Source organism: Durio zibethinus, chromosome 22, assembly GCF_047325235.1.
Source record: "Durio zibethinus cultivar Kanyao isolate XHJ-2024 chromosome 22, ASM4732523v1, whole genome shotgun sequence".
NCBI classification, from domain to species: domain Eukaryota; kingdom Viridiplantae; phylum Streptophyta; class Magnoliopsida; order Malvales; family Malvaceae; genus Durio; species Durio zibethinus.
Window position 1 is genome coordinate 4,862,958 of NC_143183.1, and position 22,425 is coordinate 4,885,382.

The window sequence follows — 22,425 nt, forward strand, 5'->3', positions numbered from 1 at the left end:
TTTTAATTAATTTGATCGATCAAAATCAATTGAATTTCATCAAATTGATTCAATCTGTTAAGTTTGGATGATAGTCAATTAAGCAAAGCAAGTCAATAAGCTAATTTGATTGATTTTTAATGTTTAAAATTAATAATTGAACTAATTAAATTAATTCATTCTTTTATTGAATTCATCAAATTAGCAATAGATTGTTTTAAATATAGCAATCAATTGTCCAAAGGAAATTTAGACAACAATAGACTTCTCTCACAAAAAATATTTATTTATAAATCAAATTGACGAATCTAATTGATTCGATTATTTATTATTAAAACTAAATTAATTAATTTTAATTTGTTTTAAAATTAAATAATTCAATTTTTAAGTTTTTAAGATCAAAACAAATGAACTTACCAACTGCTATAAAACAAATAATACAAGTAATCACCGTATCAACTTGCAAAAGAAGAAAACCAAGCAAGTAAAATATTTTGAATACAAAATAATCTGGCAGAGAAAATCTGACAACAAGTGTTCCAAATGGTAAATTAAAAAAAGGAAAATTTTGGGCTAAACTTAATCATTAACCCTGCCATTTATATGATTCTTTCCAAGCTTTGTTCGGTCGAGACACTTAAATAATATAAATATAAATAAATAAACAATAAAAACCTGCAACCGTTAGTTAAGCTAGTATTTTATTTTTTTTATGATAATATATTATAATTTTTAATTTTTAAGTGTCAATAAACAAAGAATTTACCTCGGGCTTCGTTCCTTTGAATTATTACGGAACAAACACGTGTTTCAAAGATAAATAAATTTTGGTCAAATAGAGGAAGGTTCATGTGAATGTGTGCATCAATGATTGAAGCTCTCGTTGGCTTAATCGATTTGCAATTTGCCAACATCCAAAGTTGAATGAGAAGAAGCTCAATTCGGAGCAAAATATTTTTGGTGTAGTCCAATTCTCCAATTTTAGGAAAAAGAAAAAACAAAACACATTTTAGTTCATATAGATAGTCAAAGTTTCTAATAATGTGATGTTAGAGTGTAATTTAATTAATTAATTAATTAGTTTATATAATTATTTTTAAAATATAATATTTAATAAATTTAAAATTAAAATTTAATATTTTTAATTTATTTTTTAATTTTCAAACTACATTCATTTTTATAAAAAAATCTAATTACATGAGACATTAAATTATTTAAGCTATAATTATGATAATTTTTTATCATATCAAGTTATATTTAGATGAATGGTGCGATATATTAAAAATATTTTTTTTAACAGTGCACTTTCATGAGCTTCATTTTTTTACTTTACATAATCTAAATTTAACTTTTGCATTTCAAAATTAGAATTTTAAATTCTAATAGATTTATGAGACATTTTACAAAGCCTTAAGTTTTTTTTTTTTTGTTTTGTTATCAGTAAGATAAGATAATATAATAAGTTAACAAATGGATGAATGTTAAAAGATAGATCTTATAATAAGATTTAAATTTTACCTAGCTAGGTTTTATGTGGTTTTAGGTTCATATAGTTATTAATAATTTTCATGCATTCATTATTAGCTTTGACCATAGTTATAAGAAAGATTAAGAAAAATTATGAGCACCCAATAGGAAATTATAGGGTAAAAATGTATTGCATTAATGTGTTTTTGTCATGTTGTTTAGATTCCTTTTATTTTGTCTGCTAATTTGGGGTTTTAAAAATGGTGTTTGGTGTTAAAAGTGGTGGTATCTCACATATAATAAATATATAATTTTTTATAATTTTATATTTAGGTTTGACCTATAGTTAATTAATTTTAAGTTAAATATGTAATATTTGAAAGAGAAGAGATTGCCTTACCAATATTAGTTAGCATATAACAAAGAAATTAAGTATGCTTTATACAAATTTCACCATAATAATGATTTATTTTGTGGGAATGGTTGGAATAAGCTAACTTTTTATATTTGTAATTAGACAGATTTGGTGAAAAATAACATAAAATTTTGATGTGATTTAATTGTAATTTTAAAATTTTAATTAGAATTAAATTTACTAATAAACATATATTTATTTAATTAAAAATTTAAAACAAAATTTATATAAACATAATCCAGTTATCAAACTTAAAAGGAAGAAAAAAAATTAATAATGGTTCATAAATAAATATATTATTTAACCTAAGTTGTAATTTGAATTTAATTCAAATCATACGATTGAGAATAAAAGATTAAGAAGATTAATAAATATATGTTGCTCATGTCATCAATTATCTATTTACCAAACTTTGGGTTTTTTTTTTTTTTTTTTAAATGACCCAACTTTGGGTCTTAAAACATTAGAATGGAGAGAATGGGTCTGGGCTTAATACAACAAAAAAATTGTAATGCTTTGTTTGATCCATTTCAGCACCTAAAATTTTAAAAATAAATATTAAATAAGTATTAAATGATAACGGATCATGGATTTCTAATTTTCTATGGTTCATAAAAAATTTTCAAAGAAAAACTGAAAAAAAAAAAAAAAAAAAAACCAAAGGAACAATTCTGGATCTGTCATAGGCTAAGTGTCCAAACCCTTTCCACATTAGACCAAATTTGAGATCCTTAACATCTCAAACTATTTATTTAAAGCAAAAATAGAAAAATAAAAAAATAAATTGTTTTTCTCTCTCTTTCTGACATTGTAATTAAATGAATCTTACCAATCTTTTTTCCTCTGTGCATTAATCATTGATCATTACCACAAACAGTTTGTACCGTTTTGTGTCCAACAAAAGATAAAAAATCCCACCTTCCTTTCTTTTTCTCGACAATTAAAGAGAAAATAAAAAAAATAATATTTGCTTTTTTTTATTACTTCTGTCTTAAATTATTTAAACGATATTAACTTTTACAGAGGTTAAAATTTTTTTTTATTTTAATATATTTAATATTAAAAATAATTTTTTTATAAAATTAAAGTTTCATGATTTTTAATATAAAAAGAAAAAATCATAAAAAATAACTTTAAAATATAAAAAAATAAAGATTTTAGATATTCAAAAAAAATAATTTTGAGATATTTCAAAAAAAAAAAAAGATAAAGAAAATGAGATAGAGAAAGTATAATTGAGAATGTTATAGTTTAAACTCTGATGGTTACAAATTTAAAACTAAAAATCAAATATCCTATCAACATATATTATAATGATGATGAAAAAATAGTGACATTTCCTTACATTAGATATATATATATATATATATATAGATATATATTTTTAATGATAAAACATTAGATAGTCTTTAATATATACAAAATAATAAGTAATCTTAAGTTTCAAGCTTACAAATAATTTTTGCAGATGATGAGGTCAAATGTATGATTTTTTCTTAATTTGAAATGGAGAGATCCAGAATTTACTTTGATGTTAAATTAAAAAATGATGTTTAGTTATAATTTTTTATATAAAAACACCTTAATTTAAAAATAAATTAAAAATAATAAATTTTTTAAATATTAACTTTTAAAAATAATTACATAAACTAAATATATTAAATTTGATGATCAAAATGCAGCATTATCTTTTAAAAACCTTTTTACATAAAATAATTACAATGTAAAAATAAAAAAAATTACAATTATTAGGATTTAATCACAGAGCTGTTGATACATTTTCTTTCAAAAGCTTTGGCACATTGAAATAAAAAATTGGATGGTTTTTTCGTTTTTTTTTTTTTTTGGCCACTCATGGTTTGACGTTGAGCGTCTGGCATTTTTATCCCTTCCTTGCACCGTCTGTTAGGCACTTTTAGGCTTAGATTTTCGTAATATTAACTTTTAAAAAAAATAATTATTTTTTTTATAAAAAGCTCAAGCAGACATTTCCTCTCTTTATCCATCTTTGCTTGCTCTTCACTCTCTCATTTCATCTCCCACTCTTTTCTTTCTTTCTTTCTTTGTTTCTTTTTGCTTTGCTTTTCTGAACTCCAACACACTCTTTCTCTTTGCTTTCATATTCCTTAATTGAGTGACATAGCATCATCATTGTTTGAGAACAACTTCTCTTTTCACTCAATTCTACTTTTAACCTTTGCTTCTTTCTAAAAGAACTTTTTTTTTTTTTGGTTTTTCCTTGGAAAAAACTTCTGGGTTTTGTTTCTTGATTCTTGATTTTCACTGTTATTATTTATCTGGGTCTTCAAAATTTTCCTATAATTTTTTTCTCATGGAAAAGGACAATGTTTTTATGGCTGAGGGACTAAACAGAACGGCAGCACAACAACCGACTTGGAATGCTTGCGGTTTTGGGATAGAAATGCAAACAAATGAGCTGAATTGTGGAACAGAGCAGGTGGGAAGTTGTTTTTTCAATCCCTGTTGGGATAATTCAATGGATCAGAGCGATCTCTTTGAATCAGCTTTGAGCTCCATAGTGTCTTCTCCAGCAGCATCCAATGCTGGAACTACTCTCCCTGGTTCCGGCGATAATGTAATGATCAGAGAATTGATTGGAAGATTAGGAAACATATGTAATTCTGGTGATATTTCACCTCAGTCTTTCATTCAACCAAATAACAACACCAACAGTGCCAACACTTCCTGTTATAATACTCCATTGAATTCACCTCCAAAGCTCAATCTTTCAATGATGGATTCACAGATCAGAGGAAATTTGAATTTACTGGGTCTTGGAAACCAGTTATCAAATCATCCAAGCCTGGCACCATTTTATGCTGACCCTGGATTTGCTGAGAGGGCTGCTAGATTTTCCTGTTTTAATAGTAGCATAAATTTTGGTGGCCTAAATGGTCAGCTTGGATTGACGGAGGCTGAATTGTCTCAAAGATTGCTTCCTACAATGGATTCTGTTAAGCTTTTGAGAGTTTCAAGTAACCAATCCATTAAGGTTACTGGATCTCCAGTAAATGTTCCAGAAAGCAACAAAAACTCATCACAGGAAGGGAATTCAGGTTCTGATAAGAAAAACAGTAGGCTGTCAGGGTCTTCCTGGCCAGATAATGCGGAATTTGGTGATTCCAAGGAAGAATCTTCAGTTTCTGAACAGATCCCAGGCGGGGATTCAAGCATGAAAGGCCAAAATGAGGCCAATGCCAGGAAAAGGAAATCAATTCCGCGGGGAAAAGCAAAAGAAATCTCAACTTCAGCGGCTGCTGATGACAAGGTAATGTAATTCTGTTTAGAAAATTATTAGAATTTACTTGAGTTGTCAAATTCTGTTGAGAAATCTATGGGAAACTAACGTTCGATATCCATTTCAGGTTGCAGCAGGGAATGATGAATCCACCGCCAAAAGAAGCAAGCAAGATGGAGCCGCTGGGAATGCAAAGGAGAAGACAGAACAAAATGGCAATGCTAAAGCAGCAAATGATGGGAATCAGAAGCAAAGTAAGGAGAGTTCCAAGCCACCAGAGCCTCCAAAGGACTATATCCATGTCAGAGCCAGAAGGGGTCAAGCAACTGATAGTCATAGTCTTGCAGAAAGAGTACGAACCTTCAAAGCAATGATCTGTAGTTATTCATTGCACGGTAATTAAGATTTGTATTCACCTGGATATCTTTTGTCATTTTGTATTGGTCCAGGTTCGAAGAGAGAAAATAAGTGAAAGGATGAAGTTTCTCCAGGATCTTGTTCCAGGTTGCAATAAGGTGAGCAAAACACTCTAAACTTTGCAGTTTGTACCGTCTAGAAAATTGTGAGAACTGAAAAAAATCAATTAGAACTCAGAGTTTAGCTCATTTGGTTCATGCAATAGATTCAAATCCCAACATCTGCAATCCTTTCTCCTATCTCTAGGCTGCGGCCTCCTTTGTACTAAAAAAATACCAATTACAATGAGCGTAGAATTATTGAATTGAGAATAATATTTGTTGCAGGTGACTGGTAAAGCAGTTATGCTTGATGAAATTATTAACTATGTGCAGTCCTTACAGCGTCAGGTCGAGGTAAACTGAAAATTTCCAATATTTCCTTTGTTCATTTAATGTTGATTTCAGTTAGAGTGCATAAGTAATTCCCTATTAAACAATATTTTCTGCAGTTTCTATCTATGAAGTTGGCTACTGTGAACCCAAGGATGGATATAAACATGGAAGCCCTTCTGTCAAAAGATGTAAGTTTATCTCCATGATATTGTTCTCTATTTATGGTAAACCATCTGAATTTTCAAGTGACAATCTTGAATCCATTGCGTGCTGCAGATGTTTCAATCTCGTGGATCTTTGCCACATGCCTTTTATTCAATGAATTCTTCTGCACCGACATTCCCTCTTGGATACCAGCCCCAGCAAGGACTCCATCTGAACAATGGCATATCCAATAATAAAGAGACTCAATTCTCAAACAATCCACTGAATGCTGTATTGCGTAAAACACGAGCCTTGCAGCTACCTCCTAATGATGGTTTTACTGATGCTAATCCTCAGGTAATCAATAAAATCACTTTTCTAGTTCGTAGTTAATTCCCATTTAATACTGTTAAAAATCTCGATTGGAAGCTGAACAAATTGTCTTCAGGTTGCGTCAATTTGGGAGGATGATCTCCAGAGCATTGTTCAAATGGGATTTGGCCAGAATCAGGCACAAAGCTATCAAGGTAACCATAATTGAACAAGACTCAGACATTACATTACTTGTTGAATTGGATCATTCCAAAAAAAATCAAATGTTTGACCCAATTTTTGTCTGGTGCAGGCTCATTAGCTGCAGGGCAAGTGAAAATTGAGCTGTAATTACAATTACACAACACTTTCTGATTCCCTTCAGGCCCTCCGGGAGAGCAAGAGAGGCCCATGTACATAGAGAGAAATTACAGCTTGTGAAATCTTTAGCCCTGAAAAGGGAGAGAACTTATCTTAGTTTAATCTCATTTCCCAAATTGTTTCCGCAACTCATTCTTTAGAGAATTCTTACTAGAATTCCTGATATGTAATATGGTAGAACTAATTGCAAAGAAGTGGTGCATAAACCACAATTTAAGATTTAGCTTCAGTGAAAGGAGTGTTGGCGAGGTTGAAAGAAGACAGGAATTTTTATTTATACTTCTGTTTCAACCGTGTCTATTGGCCTTACAAATTGAGAAAAGAAAGTTATCTTTCAATTCATTCAGAAACTTTTGGATATATATATATATATATATATATATATATTTCTTTTTCTTGTATGTGAAGTTGTCCAAATTTGAATCTTGATTACCGGAATCCAACATTCTACCAATAGCTCAGGTGACTCCTACTGTTAGGCAAATTTTTTTTTTCTTTTCCATTTGATTGCTGCCTATAACTTTGGCTAAGATCCTTCCGCTGATTTTGGTTGGTTAGAAGAATATTGATGAAAACTGAAAAGTACAGATAAATCAACAGCAAAACCAGTTGTGAGATCCCATGGATTTATCCATTTTCCTCTTCACTTCTTGGCAACCAAACAAATGCAACAGTCAAATGAAAATGATAGCATTTCCATTGCTTTCATATTTTGCTGGAAATTTTGAAGTGGGGCTGGGGGACCCCGGGATTAGAATGCAATTATGCTATGTTAAATCGCGTAAATAGTGGGAAAATAGATTCTTACTTGTAAACAGCTGTTAAAGTGGGGACAAATGGTCTCTTAAGTCCAACTGATGATTAAGAATGATTTGTGTTTTGAGCTGGAATCCAAAGTCATTTGTTGACATGCAATGTTTTTTTTTTTTTTTTTTTTTTTTTTATGAAGTTTAGAGACGACGGATGATTTATTGACTAGGTTAGTCTTAAATACATATAAAATTTTATTCTTGAAAACTTTTTAAAAATATTTTTACAAAAATATAGTTGTAAAACGAATAAAAAAACTCAACTTTCAACAACTTCTTAACTGGATTAATGAATGGAATAATTGACAGCAAATAACTACTATTACTTTTTTCTCCTTTGGTTTTTGCCTTTTTTTTTTTTTTTCAAGTGGGGAAATGAGAAGAGAATCAAAAGCCCAGGTTGGCATTGGTGAACTTCTGACTTGGCTGAGGAATCAAAAAAGTCTTTTACAATCCCATCTGCTTTAGAAAATTCTGAAAAGAAAAGGAAAATCTGTTAGGGGGATATGTGGAAGAATAAAGTAATGGAGTTCAGATGTAGAAAGATACCCTTTTGAAGACACAAAACTTTTCCATGAAAGGCTGTCCTCAAAATTCCAATCCAGAAAAGAAATCTGCTCTGCTGCCTTTTGGCCATGGTGGATTGATCTAACTGAAATTGATCAATGATTTATGTACAAATATTGGATAATATTCAATGAAAGTTAAGGATAATAAAAGAAGGCAACCAAGTACAATACACAATGATGTGTATTTATTTATCTGGTCTGAAATGGCACTTGTTTTTTAAGCCACTAATATTGAAAATATGGAAAGGACAACTAAAAGCAGACTGCCCTAGTGCATAATATTTTTGGGCAGTCAGACTATGGTACATTTATAAATTTCAAAGCTGTTCTTTTTCATGTTTTTGCTTTTTTTTTTTTTTGGATATTTCTGAAAAAAATAAGCATAATTTGGCTTGAATATAAGATTTCTATTCTCCATCTAAATTATTTCTTTTATATTTGAGATTATTTGAATTTAAATTTAATCATTAAAATTAAAAATTTAACATTCTATTAACAAATTACTATAATTGTTAGATATTTTTTACCCAAACCCTTGTAATTTAACACTAGAGTGAAAAACCAAAGTGACATTTTACTGGATAGATCTACAGATTTACTTCACATTTGCTACACGTTGCTGGTTTCAAATAGAAAACCGTTGCTCAAATTTATTATTCTGATAGGATGCATTCAGTTCATTTTGACATACAGCAAATTCGGAGGTCATTTGAAACATGTCAACGTCCTTATTAATCTCTCATGTCATGAAAAAATAAGGCATGGTTGATAGAGACGGTTCAAAAAACATCAAAAGACAGTTGGCCATCAGCCAGAAAAGCTTATTCTTACACGTTTTACATGGATCGGTTCTTTTTATCAAGTCTTTCCATAATTCCTTAACTGTCGGGTGATTTTTTTTGGTATTGGAAAATATTGTCAAGGATTGAACCCCATGCTTGATTTGATTACATGAAATCGGAGTAATTTTGAAGGCTAATGGTTTGTAAAGTCTTGTGCTCCAAGAGTTTTCAGATTATGTTCAATTTATTTTGATTGTATGACTGACATACACTCTGATCAATGGTTGAATTATTCTGTCACAGACAATTTCAAATCTATTATGATGGTCAGCTTTAACAACAAGATCTAAACAAATTTGGTGCATCTGTTTCAAGTTTTTGTTGTATTTTTACTTAATAATGGATATGGTTGATAGTTATGCTGAATTAAGGACAACTCAGTTTGATAATTGCCCTGCTTCAAAGGGATATTGCTTTGATAATTAGTCAACAAAAAAGATTTAGCACCCAGGGAAATGTTAATTATTAGATATAGTTATGCAACAACCAATGAGATTGGATACTTAGAATCAGGAAAAGCAGTTGATACCAGCCTTAATCATCAATGTCACATTGACAATGATGCCAAAGCAAATTATGTAACTAAAAAGTCCATTCGGCAGTCCCATCCAGTCATAAAACGCAGCTGTGGCGCAATCAGAATCTTCCCACCACCACGCTAACAAAGGGATTCTAAATCAATCTATCAGGAAAAGATTATTGCAGCAAATTGAATCCTGTCTTTTGAAGCAAAACTCTTCAGCAGGCAGTGAATTATGAATTCCAACTTATATTTGAAAGTAAAAAATGTGTGAAAAACATTAATGCAGACAATCACTATCTGACTTCAAATAGTTAGGTAAAATTAGTTGCATCGTTGTATTCTTTCTCTTTCTGTTTTATGCTTATTGTCCCACTGTTACAACTGCATTAAGTAACAGAACCAGATTGATAGAAACTTTAGTTTGGTTTTTGTTAATGTCATCCACTTCACTTAAAATGTGACTCAATTTGGTTCATACCCAGTTGACAGCACAAAAAAATAAATAACATCTCAATATTAACCTCTTCATTCAAATAAAATATCTACACAATTAAAATTTTATCAAAAATTAAAACGAAATGTTACCCGGACGAACTTTTAAGATTGAGCCAAATGAAATAAATATCTTTCAAAAATATAATTATATCATAGAGTCGAATAATTTAAACTTTATTTTTTTAACATAAAATCATACATTAATCATTGAATTAATTACTGAAGTGTTAAATATTAAATATTTTATCCACAAAATTATTTTAGAAAGTTCCCACCAATTAACTGAAGTAATGAGGAAGGATGAATGATTAAGGGGAGAGATTGATGGAATATGTTTATGTGGGTTTTATAATTAATGATGATTTAGAAAGGGGTGTCTATTTACCAGGCTGTCACTTATTCTTCAGTCATACTTTATCTGTTAATATTCTACACCTTCCCACTTTTCTTTTATGTCTCTTTCTTTAACCTCAGCAATTGCAATTTGCTGCTTTAACTTCGGTTGGTATATATCAAACTTTGATTGGATTGTTCATAAAAAATCAACTATATAATAAATATTTTAAAATATATGTTATTTAATTATAAAGTATTAAACTCTTAATTTCACTTATCAAAATTTAATCTCTAATCGACTCAAAGAAAAGAAAAACCTATCATTTTGCTTCACCAAACATAAAAAAACTGTTATTAACATGCAGAAACATAACTTTGGAAAGTATACTCGAGGAAGAAAACAAGCACAGAGTTAGAATCAAGATTTCAAAATCATGTGATAAACATTGATAGAAACAAGAATTCTAATTTATATTTGATCGTTTTCTTTTCTACTTCATACTGCTTTATTCTTTCTTGTGCTCAACTCACCATTTTGATTTTTTTATTTATTTTATCCATACATTTCAAGAGTTAAACTCGACACTTTTATCATAAAATCTCTAATTTTAACTGTTCAGAATATCCTTTAGTGACTCGGTTTTGATTTCCTCTGACAATAATAATAATAATATCTTTTTATACTTATCTTTTGTTCAAAGAGAACTACTGGTAGGAAATACCTGGATGTCATTTTCAAGCCTATTTATTTCTTTCAAACTTGTAGCTTTGTCCTTTCTAATTTTATAGGAAAATACTGATGATGTATGGCTAGGGTTTAGAAGTTTAGCGAGTGCGGTGTGTAAGATTATGATAAAATGAAATAAAATATTATTATAAATAAAATAAAATAAAATAAAATAAAATAATTTTATCTTATATTTGATATATACAAATATTAAAATAAAATAATTTTATTTATTAATCAAAATTATCTTTTTTTAAAATTCAATCTTATGAATTAAAATAATTATATTCACTTGCAATCTTATCATTTTTAGATACAAATCAAATATGATATAAGATATCAATTATCCTATAAATCAAACATGGTCCTACTGACCTATTTCATTACAAGTCAGAGCCAGCCCCAAGGCTTTAAAAATTGGGTCTCAAAGTGTGAGAAATGGTCCAGAGGTAGGGATAGACTGATGTCAATGGGAAGACAAGGCCACAAGCTTCCTGTTTTATGGTCTCCAGGAAATGATAGACTCCTATTGTCAGGAAGCTCTCAATGTGAACTGTCTTGTTTTTGCCTTCCAAAAATGAAAAGAAATTGCCCCCCTATCCTATTGACAACAAAACCAAACAAATAAATGATCTTAAGAGTTCAAAAACATCTGTATTCAGCTTTTCAGATCTTCCTACATGTCCATTGTATGATTAACTTTGGGGGTCCAGAACACCTACAAATGAGAGAAACTACAAGTTCAAATACAAGTTTAATAACTCTTTCTTTCTCTATCTCTGTAATGCCATGTTTTGGAATGTGGAAACGATATGGATAGCAAACATATGTGCCATGATGTTTGTTTATGTGCTTGAATGTGTACACATTGCTTGCAATCGTGTTTCAATTTTTTGCCAAGAGATATGAGAAATCCAGAATCAAAGAGGAAAATATGAGAAATCCTTGTTCTCAGAAAAAGAATATAAATCAACTCTTATGAAAAGAAAGAATCTGAATTTGATTACAAATAACATTAAGGGAACCAAGATAATGGTGCCCCAATATTGGCAACAACTGGTATACAGATGAACATAAAAACAGCTACAAACATTGGAGCTATATGACAGGAACTGTTAGTAATACATACACTATTCTGCGGTTAAACGTGATACTATATATTGCATCGATCATATCCAGAGAACCATGATGAGTTTTCTGTAAGTTTAGATAACTCACCATCCTCACCATTATAGAATGGTTCAAATTCTTTTCGCCATCGCTGAGATTCACTGGCATCATGGATCTCACCTGCATCATACTTCACAATATCAAAATTATCATAAGCAGGTCGTATTGCTTCTTTAGGTAGATGCGATTCTGCAAGCAGCTCATTAAGAGTGCCAATCTCGTGTTCATGTTTTCTTTTTAATTTATCAATCTGTTTGTGAACCCTCTCAGTTTCTTGTTCTGCTTCCATTGCTCGCTTCTGCAATTATTTGAAAACAGAAGGAAATGAGAACAATGCTAAAAGTTTCAACTCCTGTTGAAGACCACATTCACTTCGCTATTCTATAGATTCCAAGCTCATGAAAGAAGAAAATGGTAATGGAGCTTTGCTTAGTAAGACCAGCAAATGTGAACCATTCCCTACCCCATGCAAAACCAAGGGAACAATTTAATTAGAAGCCTTAAAAAGAGGTAATATGTTGATCCAACAGCCTATAATTTTGAAGCACAGAATATATTTTAAGAATTTGGCCATCTAAAGTACACACTCTTGTAAAGCATGCTAGAAAAGGATTATTTATGAGAATGGAAAACTACGAGATATCGAGGAAGAGTACTACTCCAAGAGCATTGTGTTATTTATGTATTCTCTGATTTTGAAGTAAATGTGTTTCATCTGGAAATTCCTATGTCTAACTTTAGAACCCTACCTTCACCAAGAAGAAAAAAGTTTAATTTTATGACTCAGCAGGACATGTGCTATAGTGCTCTTACCGTACAATTTGTCATAAAACCTCCATGATTTACCTACAGATGTAATAGAGCAATTGGAATGTTTGAGTCCTCTATTTTAGTGCTTTTACTGTACAATATGTGTCATAAACTTTCTATTTACCTTTTTATATATGACACTTTAATTTGTTTACCGTTCCAATAAAAGAAGCAACCAGTAACTAGATGATGACTCAAGAAGCTTCAAAAATAAGTTCTCAGAGCATTGTATATGTCGTAAATGTTAGGACACAAATCCATCTCGACTTTAAAAGCAAACTTCTTGTCATATTCGCTTTGCATTCTAAACTTAAGGTTATAGATTTGATACGAAATTCACGTCCAAAAGTTAATTGAGACTTCATGACTGGTGCTTTGTGACAAACAGCATGGTTCAAGGGCCTTTGCATAGGCAAATACTAACACTAGTATATGTTTTTATAGTTGACTAGCAGGGTTTAGAACAGAATTTTATGCATGACAAGGCAATGTATAGAGAACATATATAAATACATACATACATAATGTATAGAGAACATATATAAATACATACATACATACATACATACATACATATATACATACATACATATATATATATATATATATGTGAGACGATAGTAAGAGTGCTTATAGAAAAATGAAGGAAAACAAATAATTTTCACATAGAAACTAATCTATACACTCATCTTGTCACTTTTAACTTCTGATATTGCCCGATCAAAATTCTACTTAGAAAATCAATAAATTGAATGACAATGTTACCTACTTTACTCTTCCATCTTAAGCATTCAAAAGTAATACAACAGACTCAACAGACACTTTAACATCTAAAATTCCAATCTGATGGCTACCCCAGTTTTGGCTCAAGCTGAAAATTGAAAACTTTATATGTAATGACAATCTTAATATCAAGCAGTGAAGCTAAAGTGCATGAAAACATATCAATATGTTTGCTTACCTGTGCAGCAGCCACAGCTTCCTCTGCTTCTTTTAGCCTTACAAGCAATTCGCCCGCAGCCTGGACTGCTTCAGCAGTATCCCTCAATTGAGCTTGGAGTCCTTTATTCTCATCCCTAAGATACCGCCTCTCCTTTTCCCTCTGCACTTTCAACGCAGAAATTTCAGCAGCAAGGGCATTTATGAACTTAGATTCAGCACCCCTAACCCCTGCCTTAGCAGCTGCCTTTTTAACATCTTCTATTCCCTCTTGAATCTTCCTATGCCTTGTAAGCAATTGAATATGTTTTTCTTCAAGATCTGCATACTGTTCAAGCATTCTTGCATTTCCCTGCATAGCCATCTGCAATGCTTCCTTCAATTCTTCTGCGCATTTCTTCTCCATTATTAGTTCCTGTTTCCTTTTTTCAGCTAGTAACCTGCTAGCATCAAGTTCAGTCCTCAATTCCTCTGCAAGAAAAATCCATTTGCTTTCTGCCTCAGTCCACCGAATTCTCTCTTGTTCAAATTTCTCTTCAGCACTCTCCTCACTTGTCTCTGGTATTGCACCAAGAGGTGGAGGCACATTGGGCTCACATGAATTTGTCAACTGCAGTAGAGAATTTTGTCTTCGAGCTAATGTGGAAGAACAGTCTATATAGTACTGTAACTGGTTTCTTAAATCCTGAATTTCTTCTATCAACACTTCCCTCTCACCCAAATCATGAAAATTTCGAAAGCACTCCAGCTCATCCTGAACTTTTTTCAACTCAATCTTCGTTCTTAAAACCTCAGGATGATTCTCATATTTGTCCTTCAGAAGCTGTAGGCCATCCGTAAGATATAGAGGCATAAAAATGTTAAAAAACTTAAAGACCATGTATATACCTTGTGTTCATGTGTGAGGGAAGCTAGCTCTTCTACCATGAATTCCTCAGTAGGTAAAACACCATCCACAAGGCGAAGAATTTTATCCTCCCTTGTCTGCCTTATAATTTCATTGCATTCTCTCTCATGTTTATACTGTTGCACCTGTAAATAATAGCCAATAAATATAACATCAACAATTCACAATGGCGATGCCCACAGTTAGCTGCTGGTAAAATTACTAAGAAACCTACCAAACGGTTTAACTGCATTATCTCAGAAGCTTGCTTGGCACAGAACTCTTCAAGAGCCATTTCTCTCCTGATAGATCCAGCCAAAACCTTCTTCACTGCCTGTGCAATTCAAAGGTAAAAAAAAAGTCAACTGTGGCAGATATAAATCTGAAAAGCCAGGACTTGAGACTTCTTACCTTCGGAACTTGCTTCTTGGTTTTATCAGCAGACTCTGGCTCATCAACAGGGACCAACTGCAAGTTTGAGCTTTCCTTGTCCTCTTTGCCCTCCAGGTTTGTTCTCTGTTTACAATTACTACATAGAAACACTACAGCCTCTTCTCCTTGAATCTCATAATCTTGAGGAAAAGTTTGGACTCCAACATCAGCTTTATGAGCTGCAAGGATTGGCTTAGAATCAGCAGGTTTTAATGAAAAACGAAATGATGATCTCCTTAATGCCAAACTCTGATCAATACTCTCAAGACCACGATGGAGGCTATCTGCCAAATGTTCAGTTGATGTGAAAGATACACGCATGCCCTCTGGGCCATCATCCTTAAGATGTTTCTGCGAAGCAGCAAACATTGATGATGTCCTAAGACTCTTCCTACTCCAGTTGACTTCAGGTGAGACACTTGGTATTGGGGATTTAAGAATCACAGGGGAATCCCCATCAGTTGTTTCAACAGTTACATGGCCTGGATTCTCTTTGACACTTTCATGAGCACTAAAAATGTTTCGGGTGTTTGTATCAGGTTCAACACAATCAGCAATCATATTTTCAGAGGTTTTAGGAACTTCGGTTATTTCTTCCTCCATGTTCACATCAGTATCCTGAGCATTATGTGCTTTGGCACATTCAGATGCCTTAGGCCATGGATCACTAGCACATCCATTTTCAGAGGTGGTATTTCCTGAATCTGATCCAATTATCTCTAGGTTAGTCACTTCATTTGAACAATGATATATATCTGCTGCTTGCAGACCTACTTGAGCAGAAAAATTCGCAACAGCTTCCTCATCAATTTCCATCTCTTCGTCACCATCTTCATCAACATGAGGTAATGTCCTTGGATGATTAAGGCTAAATTTTAACAAATTCAAGCTCCTACGGGCATTCCATCCGGTTGAGTAACTTCCATTTGGATCAGTTTGGTTGTTGCCATTAGCTTTCATTCGATGGAGTTCATCCTGCATGATTCCATCCACATTTGTCATATTCACACACTTGATCGCATAACTGATGGGGGGATAAACTGATTATGAGAATATACCTTCAACTGCTGAATCACTTCACGCAGAAAATTTACATCATCCTTCATTACTTCATTAAGAACCGCCTTGTTCTTGATTGCTTTTGCACGCTGAGCAAACCGTACTGTACTGAATGTTTCACTCTTACAGCTGCATTATTGACTCATGTAAACTTCCCTTGCAAAGGAGGGGAGGAAGAGGAGGGGGAGGGAAGAAAATCTTAAATAAAATAAGGGCAGTTGTCTTGTTACCTTTGTGCTGGAGAAATTGCACAGACAATTGCTAATTTTGCATTACCACCAAGAGATTCCTGCAATAGAAATGTCAACTTGGAGTCTCTGTAGGGAATATGCCTTTGCTTTCCGGTTTGAGAAACTTCAGCAAGAATCTTTATTAAGTTCCTGAACTCCAAATATTAAATAAAATTAGCAAAACGCTAGCAGTGTGTGCCTCTCGATGCATCCATGAAAACATGATAATGCAACAAAGAAGCAAGAAAAATAATAGAATTGAATCTGAATTGGGCAACTGTCTTCTTAAATTTTGCGTATCACTTGGCCTTTTATCTTCTGTAGCTTCTTTTTCTGAAACTGTAATTTGCTAAATTATTTTCTTTTTTCAACTAAGTAGACAATCACCATTTAGACAAATTTGCTACAAGTAGTTTTCTTTAAAAGTTTGGACAAGCATTTGCTCTATTACATTAGTTCATTTTTATTGGATTTTAAAACTCCATCAAGCATCCCTTTGCCTTTCCATGTAATATTTGACACATACAGTTCCCCATATTCTGACCTAAATAGTAAAGAGGAATTCTGAATTGTGAGATTCAGAGCAACATGCTATAAGTATCCAACAATAAACGGTGATATGGTATAAAAAAAATTCAAAAACTATTGCTGATTTGTGCAATGTGCAACTGAAAACCTGCATAAGTCGAGATGACATGACATTAGGAGCTCAAAAATATTCCTTACAATATTTTGCCAACTATTTGAAATCTCAATGATTCCAAATTGCTGATGTATCACACTGTCATCAAAGTAGGAAGATCTAGCCTTTTGTACAAAAAAGCAACAACTAGAAGTTGAACCTAGAGTTTCAAATAAAAGATGCACCTAAAATAAGACATGCATATGAAAGAATAGATACAAAAAGCATACCCAAGCTGTGAGAGTGAACGATTAATATTCCCTGCCTCCTTTAAGCGCTCCCCTGCGGCACCAGTTAATTTTTGTCGCTCTGAGCCTGCTAGATCAACTAGATTTAATCGGCTTGTTTTAAAGCTACATACACCATCAGCCACACTCTGTAAGAATATAGAGTACTTCAGAATCCCTCGAGCATAATTGTGACAGAAAAACCCATCAAAATAGGAGATTTTTGCCAACTGTGGTGCAGATCATTGGATCCTTGCAACTTTATTATTTACAAAAATTAACAAATTAATAATGAAATGTGATTTAAGACAATTCCCGTTTGCATAGCTGCACAAATTAGTGATTTGAGGCCATCACTTGGTTTTGGCAAACCTGTAATTGGGATAAAAGTATACTTTGCTCAAACCTAAATGTCAGAAACAAATAAAGCACATGAAATTCAAAGCATGATTACCTTACATCGGGATTCAACAACACAAGTAAAAACACTATGTGAACGGGAACTTTCGGCATTGATACTAGTCGCACCTGTCCTTCTATTTGATAATCCCTGCATTATTTGTAAGGCTGCTTGTAAATATAATACCTTAAAAATTAGTTGATTCAACCTTAACAGTCAAGTTTCAACCACTTCTATCAAACTGGAGTAAAAGGATCAAGCTAATAGGAAATCATACAAACAAGTATTCCATTTCTAACGAGAAAACCTTGAAAATTAGCTTTCTAAACATAAAAATTGAAGATTTTTCTTCAAGACAAAGTCTACAAAGCGAGAAAACAATGAGCAGTCAAAGCATCGGCAAAGTAAAAAATACAAACCTTTATTAACAGCTGAGTCACATCGTTCATCGAACTTACATACTCCTCTGTCAAATTCTCAACATAGACCCCAGATTTTACATCTTCTCTTAGCTGGATGAAAATCATAAAATCATATAAAACTTAAAATTTTCATCCAAAAAAAGGGAGTTGATAATTATCAACTCTACCTGCAGGTTTCCTTGATTTGGATCCAACAAATCTGTGATTTGTTCATTATAGATCTGCAAAATGAAATTGAAAAGCAAGTGGGAAGGAATAAGAATAATACAACTTACAAAAGCTAAACAGTCCAATTACATCAAAGTTTAGAATCACAACAAGTCAATTAATTCTACCTCGAGAAAAGAACAGCGACATTGATAGTAGAGTTGTTTATCAGCATGCTTAATTTGTTCCTATAAAATAAAAGGTCATAGAACAAACTATTGAAAATGGTCCATTCATAATATAAACATTTTGCATATTCATTGATGAACAATAAATTGAAACTTTTACCTCATTTATACGAGCAAAGAGTTGCTCAAACACACGGGGAGTTAAGCCTTGTTGATCACTGGATAAATCTTCTTCCAACAAGGCATTGGCTGGACCCCAAATCGTATAAGTCTTTCCACTTCCAGTCTAGTGAAAATCATTTTATTCATACCCACAAATTGAAAAGTTATAAATCAATACAAAAGTAATTCAAAGAAAAAATGAAGGAAAATGAAGAAGCAAGTACCTGGCCATAAGCAAACACCGAGCTGTTAAACCCAGCAAGACAATTTTCGACAAGAGGTGCTCCTACTAGCTGGAAGATATCTAGCTGCAGTTAAGAAAGAAACAAAATTTAGGGTGTTTCAGAAAAAAATTAAACAAAGGGAAATTAATAAAAATAAGCCTATCAGTACCTGAGTTGCATCCGCGTTGGCGACTGAGTCAAACGTGAAGGTTTGCCCATTGATAGTCAAAGAATCACTTGTAATTTTCTGAACAATCGTTTCCTCCTCTTCCTCTTCTTTAATTGGTGGCCGCATCCGTACAATAACCTAAAAAAATAGAAGTTAAAAATTCAAATATAAGAAATTAAATAATTAAGAAGAAAAAAGGAAATACCTTGACACCGGAATCGGGAATTCCTGAGACAGAGCTTTCGGGGAGGGTTTCGGTATAAAGTTTGCGTTTGAGAGGGTTGGAGGAAGGCGGGCGAGGTGGCAACGGACTCTTGATCTTGGCCATTATGGCGGGGGAACGATGGGAGTTGGGATCGAGAGGCGGTGCGTTTTCTTTGGAAGATTTTGGATGTTTCCGTTTGGACTTAGAAGAGGTAGGGTTTGGGGTAGAAGGATTCTCCATCGGCTCTCTGTAGACCGTGTTTCGTGGTAACATGAAATGCTTCATGTTTTCTTTTCTGTTCATGTTTCTTTTCCTGTTTGTTGGAACAGAAAAGAAAACAGAGGGAAAAAAGAGAGAAAGTGGAGATCAGGGCAAGGAAACGAGAGAAATGGATAGAAAGAAAGAAAGAGTGAAAGCGAGAGAAATGTAGCCGTTAGAGGGAAATAAACAGAGTTTGAATTTGGGGTTTAATTATTCCATATGTCTGTCTGTTACTACTGTTTTTATTTATTTATTTTATTTGGGGGGGTTTTTAAGGAAAACAATGGATTTGAAATTATTTTTGGATCTGGATTTTTTTTTTACTGGAATAAATCTAGGTGAACCCATTGATGGGCCCACTTTTTCATTGTTCATTGGACGGTCCAGATTTTATTGGGCTCCTTTTTGTGCTTTCTTTTCCTTTAATCTAATTAGCCACTTTACTGCTTTTAAATTTGAGATTCTACCTTTTGGCCAAAAAAAAAGTTCAGATTATACCATAGTAATTTTATTCCTTTCAATTAAGCCATCATCTTATTGTTTGTTGGTTTTGGATAATTAAGGGTTTATTTAAATAACGAGTGAAATTGATTTCAATAAAATTAAAATTAAAAATAATAATAAAATTAATTACTATAATAATGAGATTGAATATTATAACGATGAAATTAAAATAAATGATAAAGTATGAATTTAAATATTAATATTATGATAACAATAAATTTAAATATATCAGTCAACTATCTAATGAATCACCGGACCTTCCCCTCTTCAACTGGAAAATGAAGGGATAGTGCAATTGGAGTTAAAACCCCTCTTAGATTCAATGGGATCTAAATGAGGCTTAAGTCAACTAATTAATGTGTCTGTTAAATTATCGTTTTGCATTAATAAATAGATAAAGAAAAAAAGTAGATGTTAATACAATTCAAATGGCAAGAAAAGGGGAAAAAAAAAGAAAACAGACAAGTTAACTTATATATGCTTATGATATTAAATTACAAAATAATAAGTGGCTCTTTGTCATCTCAAGAATTGAACATCCCACCCATCTTAGGTTTATTCTAACTCAAAACCTCATAGATAGAATCTTAAGTTAACAAGTGTTAAGGTGTTCATTGCGGACAATTCAATACAACTATATTGACACATCTCAATGTGGAGTATTGAGGTGGGAGCATACAATGGAAGTTCTCAGTGATGCATAGCCAATTGGGCTGCAAAGCCTTCTGCTGTCTGGTTATCCTACCACTAGATTGGTAATAGGAACAACCTCAACCTTTATCCAATGCCTAAGGCATAATAAAACTATTAAAACAACACGAAAAAATCATGCGACCATTCCTGCTTCCATACCATCTATTGCTTCATAGATTTTCAGACACATTTCCAACATCAAATCTTTCTCTCTGCCTATGGCTCTAATCCAGGATTTAAATTGTTGCAATAGCTTTCAAGAAATGAATGTCGTGGCTGGTCTTTGATTTCATATAAAGAATATACGCGCACATGCTTAACATTTTGAACAGGTCATGACGTGAATTCGATGCACATGCTTTAACGCTTTTAAGTTTGAACCAAAAAAACATGATCTATCGTCAAGTTAAATGCTCATCCCAAGTTCCCAAGAAAGCAGATTGACATATAAGAACATTAGTGCCAGCAAGCAGAGATGGGGAATGGAAAAGGGCACTTGTCCATCTATTCATACAGGTGTCCTTCTCCCGCTATCACAAATATCCGTAATACCATTGCAACCCAAGAAATCCTCGACAGCAATGTTACAATGGCCGAGACGATAAGAATCAACGCCACCCCCTCCCAGTCATTTCATGTCCTTTTCGAAAAACCAGAAGATGAAAAGGTACACAACAAATACCATTTAAGACGATTAGACAAAAAAAAAAGCAGAAGAATTCTGTGAAAAACGCTCAGGTATTGTTCCATAAATGGCCTCGCATGTCTTTTTCCCTTTCACAACCTTAATTTGCGCGTCGAAACACTCTCCATTCATTACCCACCACTCTTTTTTCTTTTTTCAGTTTTATTCTCTATTATATATAAAACCAAAACAACCCTTCCCCTTCTAATCATATCATTACCATCAACATAGAAGCTGCATAGAAATGACGAGAATTGAGATGATAATTCTGTCTTTGTTGTTCGTGATAACAGTGTCATTCGGGTTGGTTAATGGGTATGGAACGATTGTGGGAGGGAAAACGCAGGTAAACGACGTGAAGAATAACCAGGAGGTGCAAGAGCTTGGGAAGTTCTCGGTGGAAGAATATAACAGGAGCCAAGGGGATTTCAGAAGTAATGGAGGGACGGAGTTGGTTTTTTCTCAGGTGGTGGAGGCGCAGAAGCAGGTGGTTTCTGGGTTCAAGTACTATCTCAAGATTGAGGCCATGCAGAATGGGGCTAACAAGACGTTTGAATCGGTGGTTGTGGTGAAACCTTGGGTTCAATCCAAGGAGTTGATTAACTTTTCCCCTCCTACTCAATAAAGATAGTGGTTTTGGTTGTGTTAAATCTGTAACAATGCAGCGGTCATTCCCCAAGATTGTTTTTGTGTTTTAGGGCATTTTTGTTTTGGTTCTTATGTTTGTGGATGGGGATAAGGTCTGTTTCTTTGTTTTGACCTATGATTTTCATATATTATTGGTCTTCGAATATCTAATCTTAATTAGAATTAGAAAATTAGTCTATTTATTTAATATTATTTCATGTCATGTCAAATGCCTGTAATCTTATTTCTTTTTT

General features: G+C 32.7%; 2 protein-coding genes and 1 pseudogene across 7 annotated transcripts; 2 read left to right on the plus strand and 1 right to left on the minus strand.

The window, feature by feature from the left end:
• The first annotated feature begins 3,829 nt into the window (after window positions 1-3,829).
• LOC111307812 (transcription factor bHLH62-like) lies at window positions 3,830-7,039 on the plus strand. Of its 2 annotated transcripts, XM_022906070.2 has the most exons (8): window positions 3,830-5,150; window positions 5,248-5,472; window positions 5,570-5,635; window positions 5,864-5,932; window positions 6,028-6,099; window positions 6,188-6,412; window positions 6,504-6,582; window positions 6,681-7,039. In XM_022906070.2, the coding sequence occupies exons 1-8, from the start codon at window positions 4,194-4,196 to the stop codon at window positions 6,716-6,718; spliced, it is 1,731 nt and encodes a 576-aa protein (XP_022761805.2). In that variant the 5' UTR covers window positions 3,830-4,193; the 3' UTR covers window positions 6,719-7,039. The 2 variants fall into 2 exon arrangements, with proteins under 2 accessions (XP_022761805.2, XP_089607491.1); XM_089751365.1 differs by lacking the exon at window positions 6,681-7,039 and having other exon boundaries at window positions 4,006-5,150; window positions 6,504-6,596.
• Window positions 7,040-8,006: 967 nt separating this feature from the next.
• On the minus strand, window positions 8,007-19,824 carry LOC111307813 (kinesin-like protein KIN-12B). 5 transcript variants are annotated; one of them, XM_089751357.1, is made up of 18 exons: window positions 19,402-19,824; window positions 19,197-19,334; window positions 19,028-19,111; window positions 18,802-18,927; window positions 18,642-18,701; window positions 18,474-18,527; window positions 18,304-18,396; window positions 17,939-18,034; window positions 17,488-17,633; window positions 16,576-16,725; window positions 16,345-16,474; window positions 15,266-16,261; window positions 15,090-15,188; window positions 14,857-15,000; window positions 13,991-14,791; window positions 12,268-12,517; window positions 8,107-8,209; window positions 8,007-8,031 (listed from the first exon to the last, which is right to left on the minus strand). In XM_089751357.1, exons 1-18 carry the CDS (start codon window positions 19,702-19,704, stop codon window positions 8,022-8,024), a joined length of 3,783 nt encoding a protein of 1,260 aa, XP_089607483.1. In that variant the 5' UTR covers window positions 19,705-19,824; the 3' UTR covers window positions 8,007-8,021. The 5 variants fall into 5 exon arrangements, with proteins under 5 accessions (XP_089607483.1, XP_089607484.1, XP_089607486.1 ...); XM_089751358.1 differs by lacking the exon at window positions 18,642-18,701; XM_089751360.1 differs by lacking the exons at window positions 8,007-8,031; window positions 8,107-8,209 and adding an exon at window positions 11,515-11,650 and having other exon boundaries at window positions 19,402-19,823.
• Window positions 19,825-21,788: 1,964 nt separating this feature from the next.
• Window positions 21,789-22,169, plus strand: LOC111307815 (cysteine proteinase inhibitor B pseudogene; annotated as a pseudogene).
• Window positions 22,170-22,425: the final 256 nt, after the last annotated feature.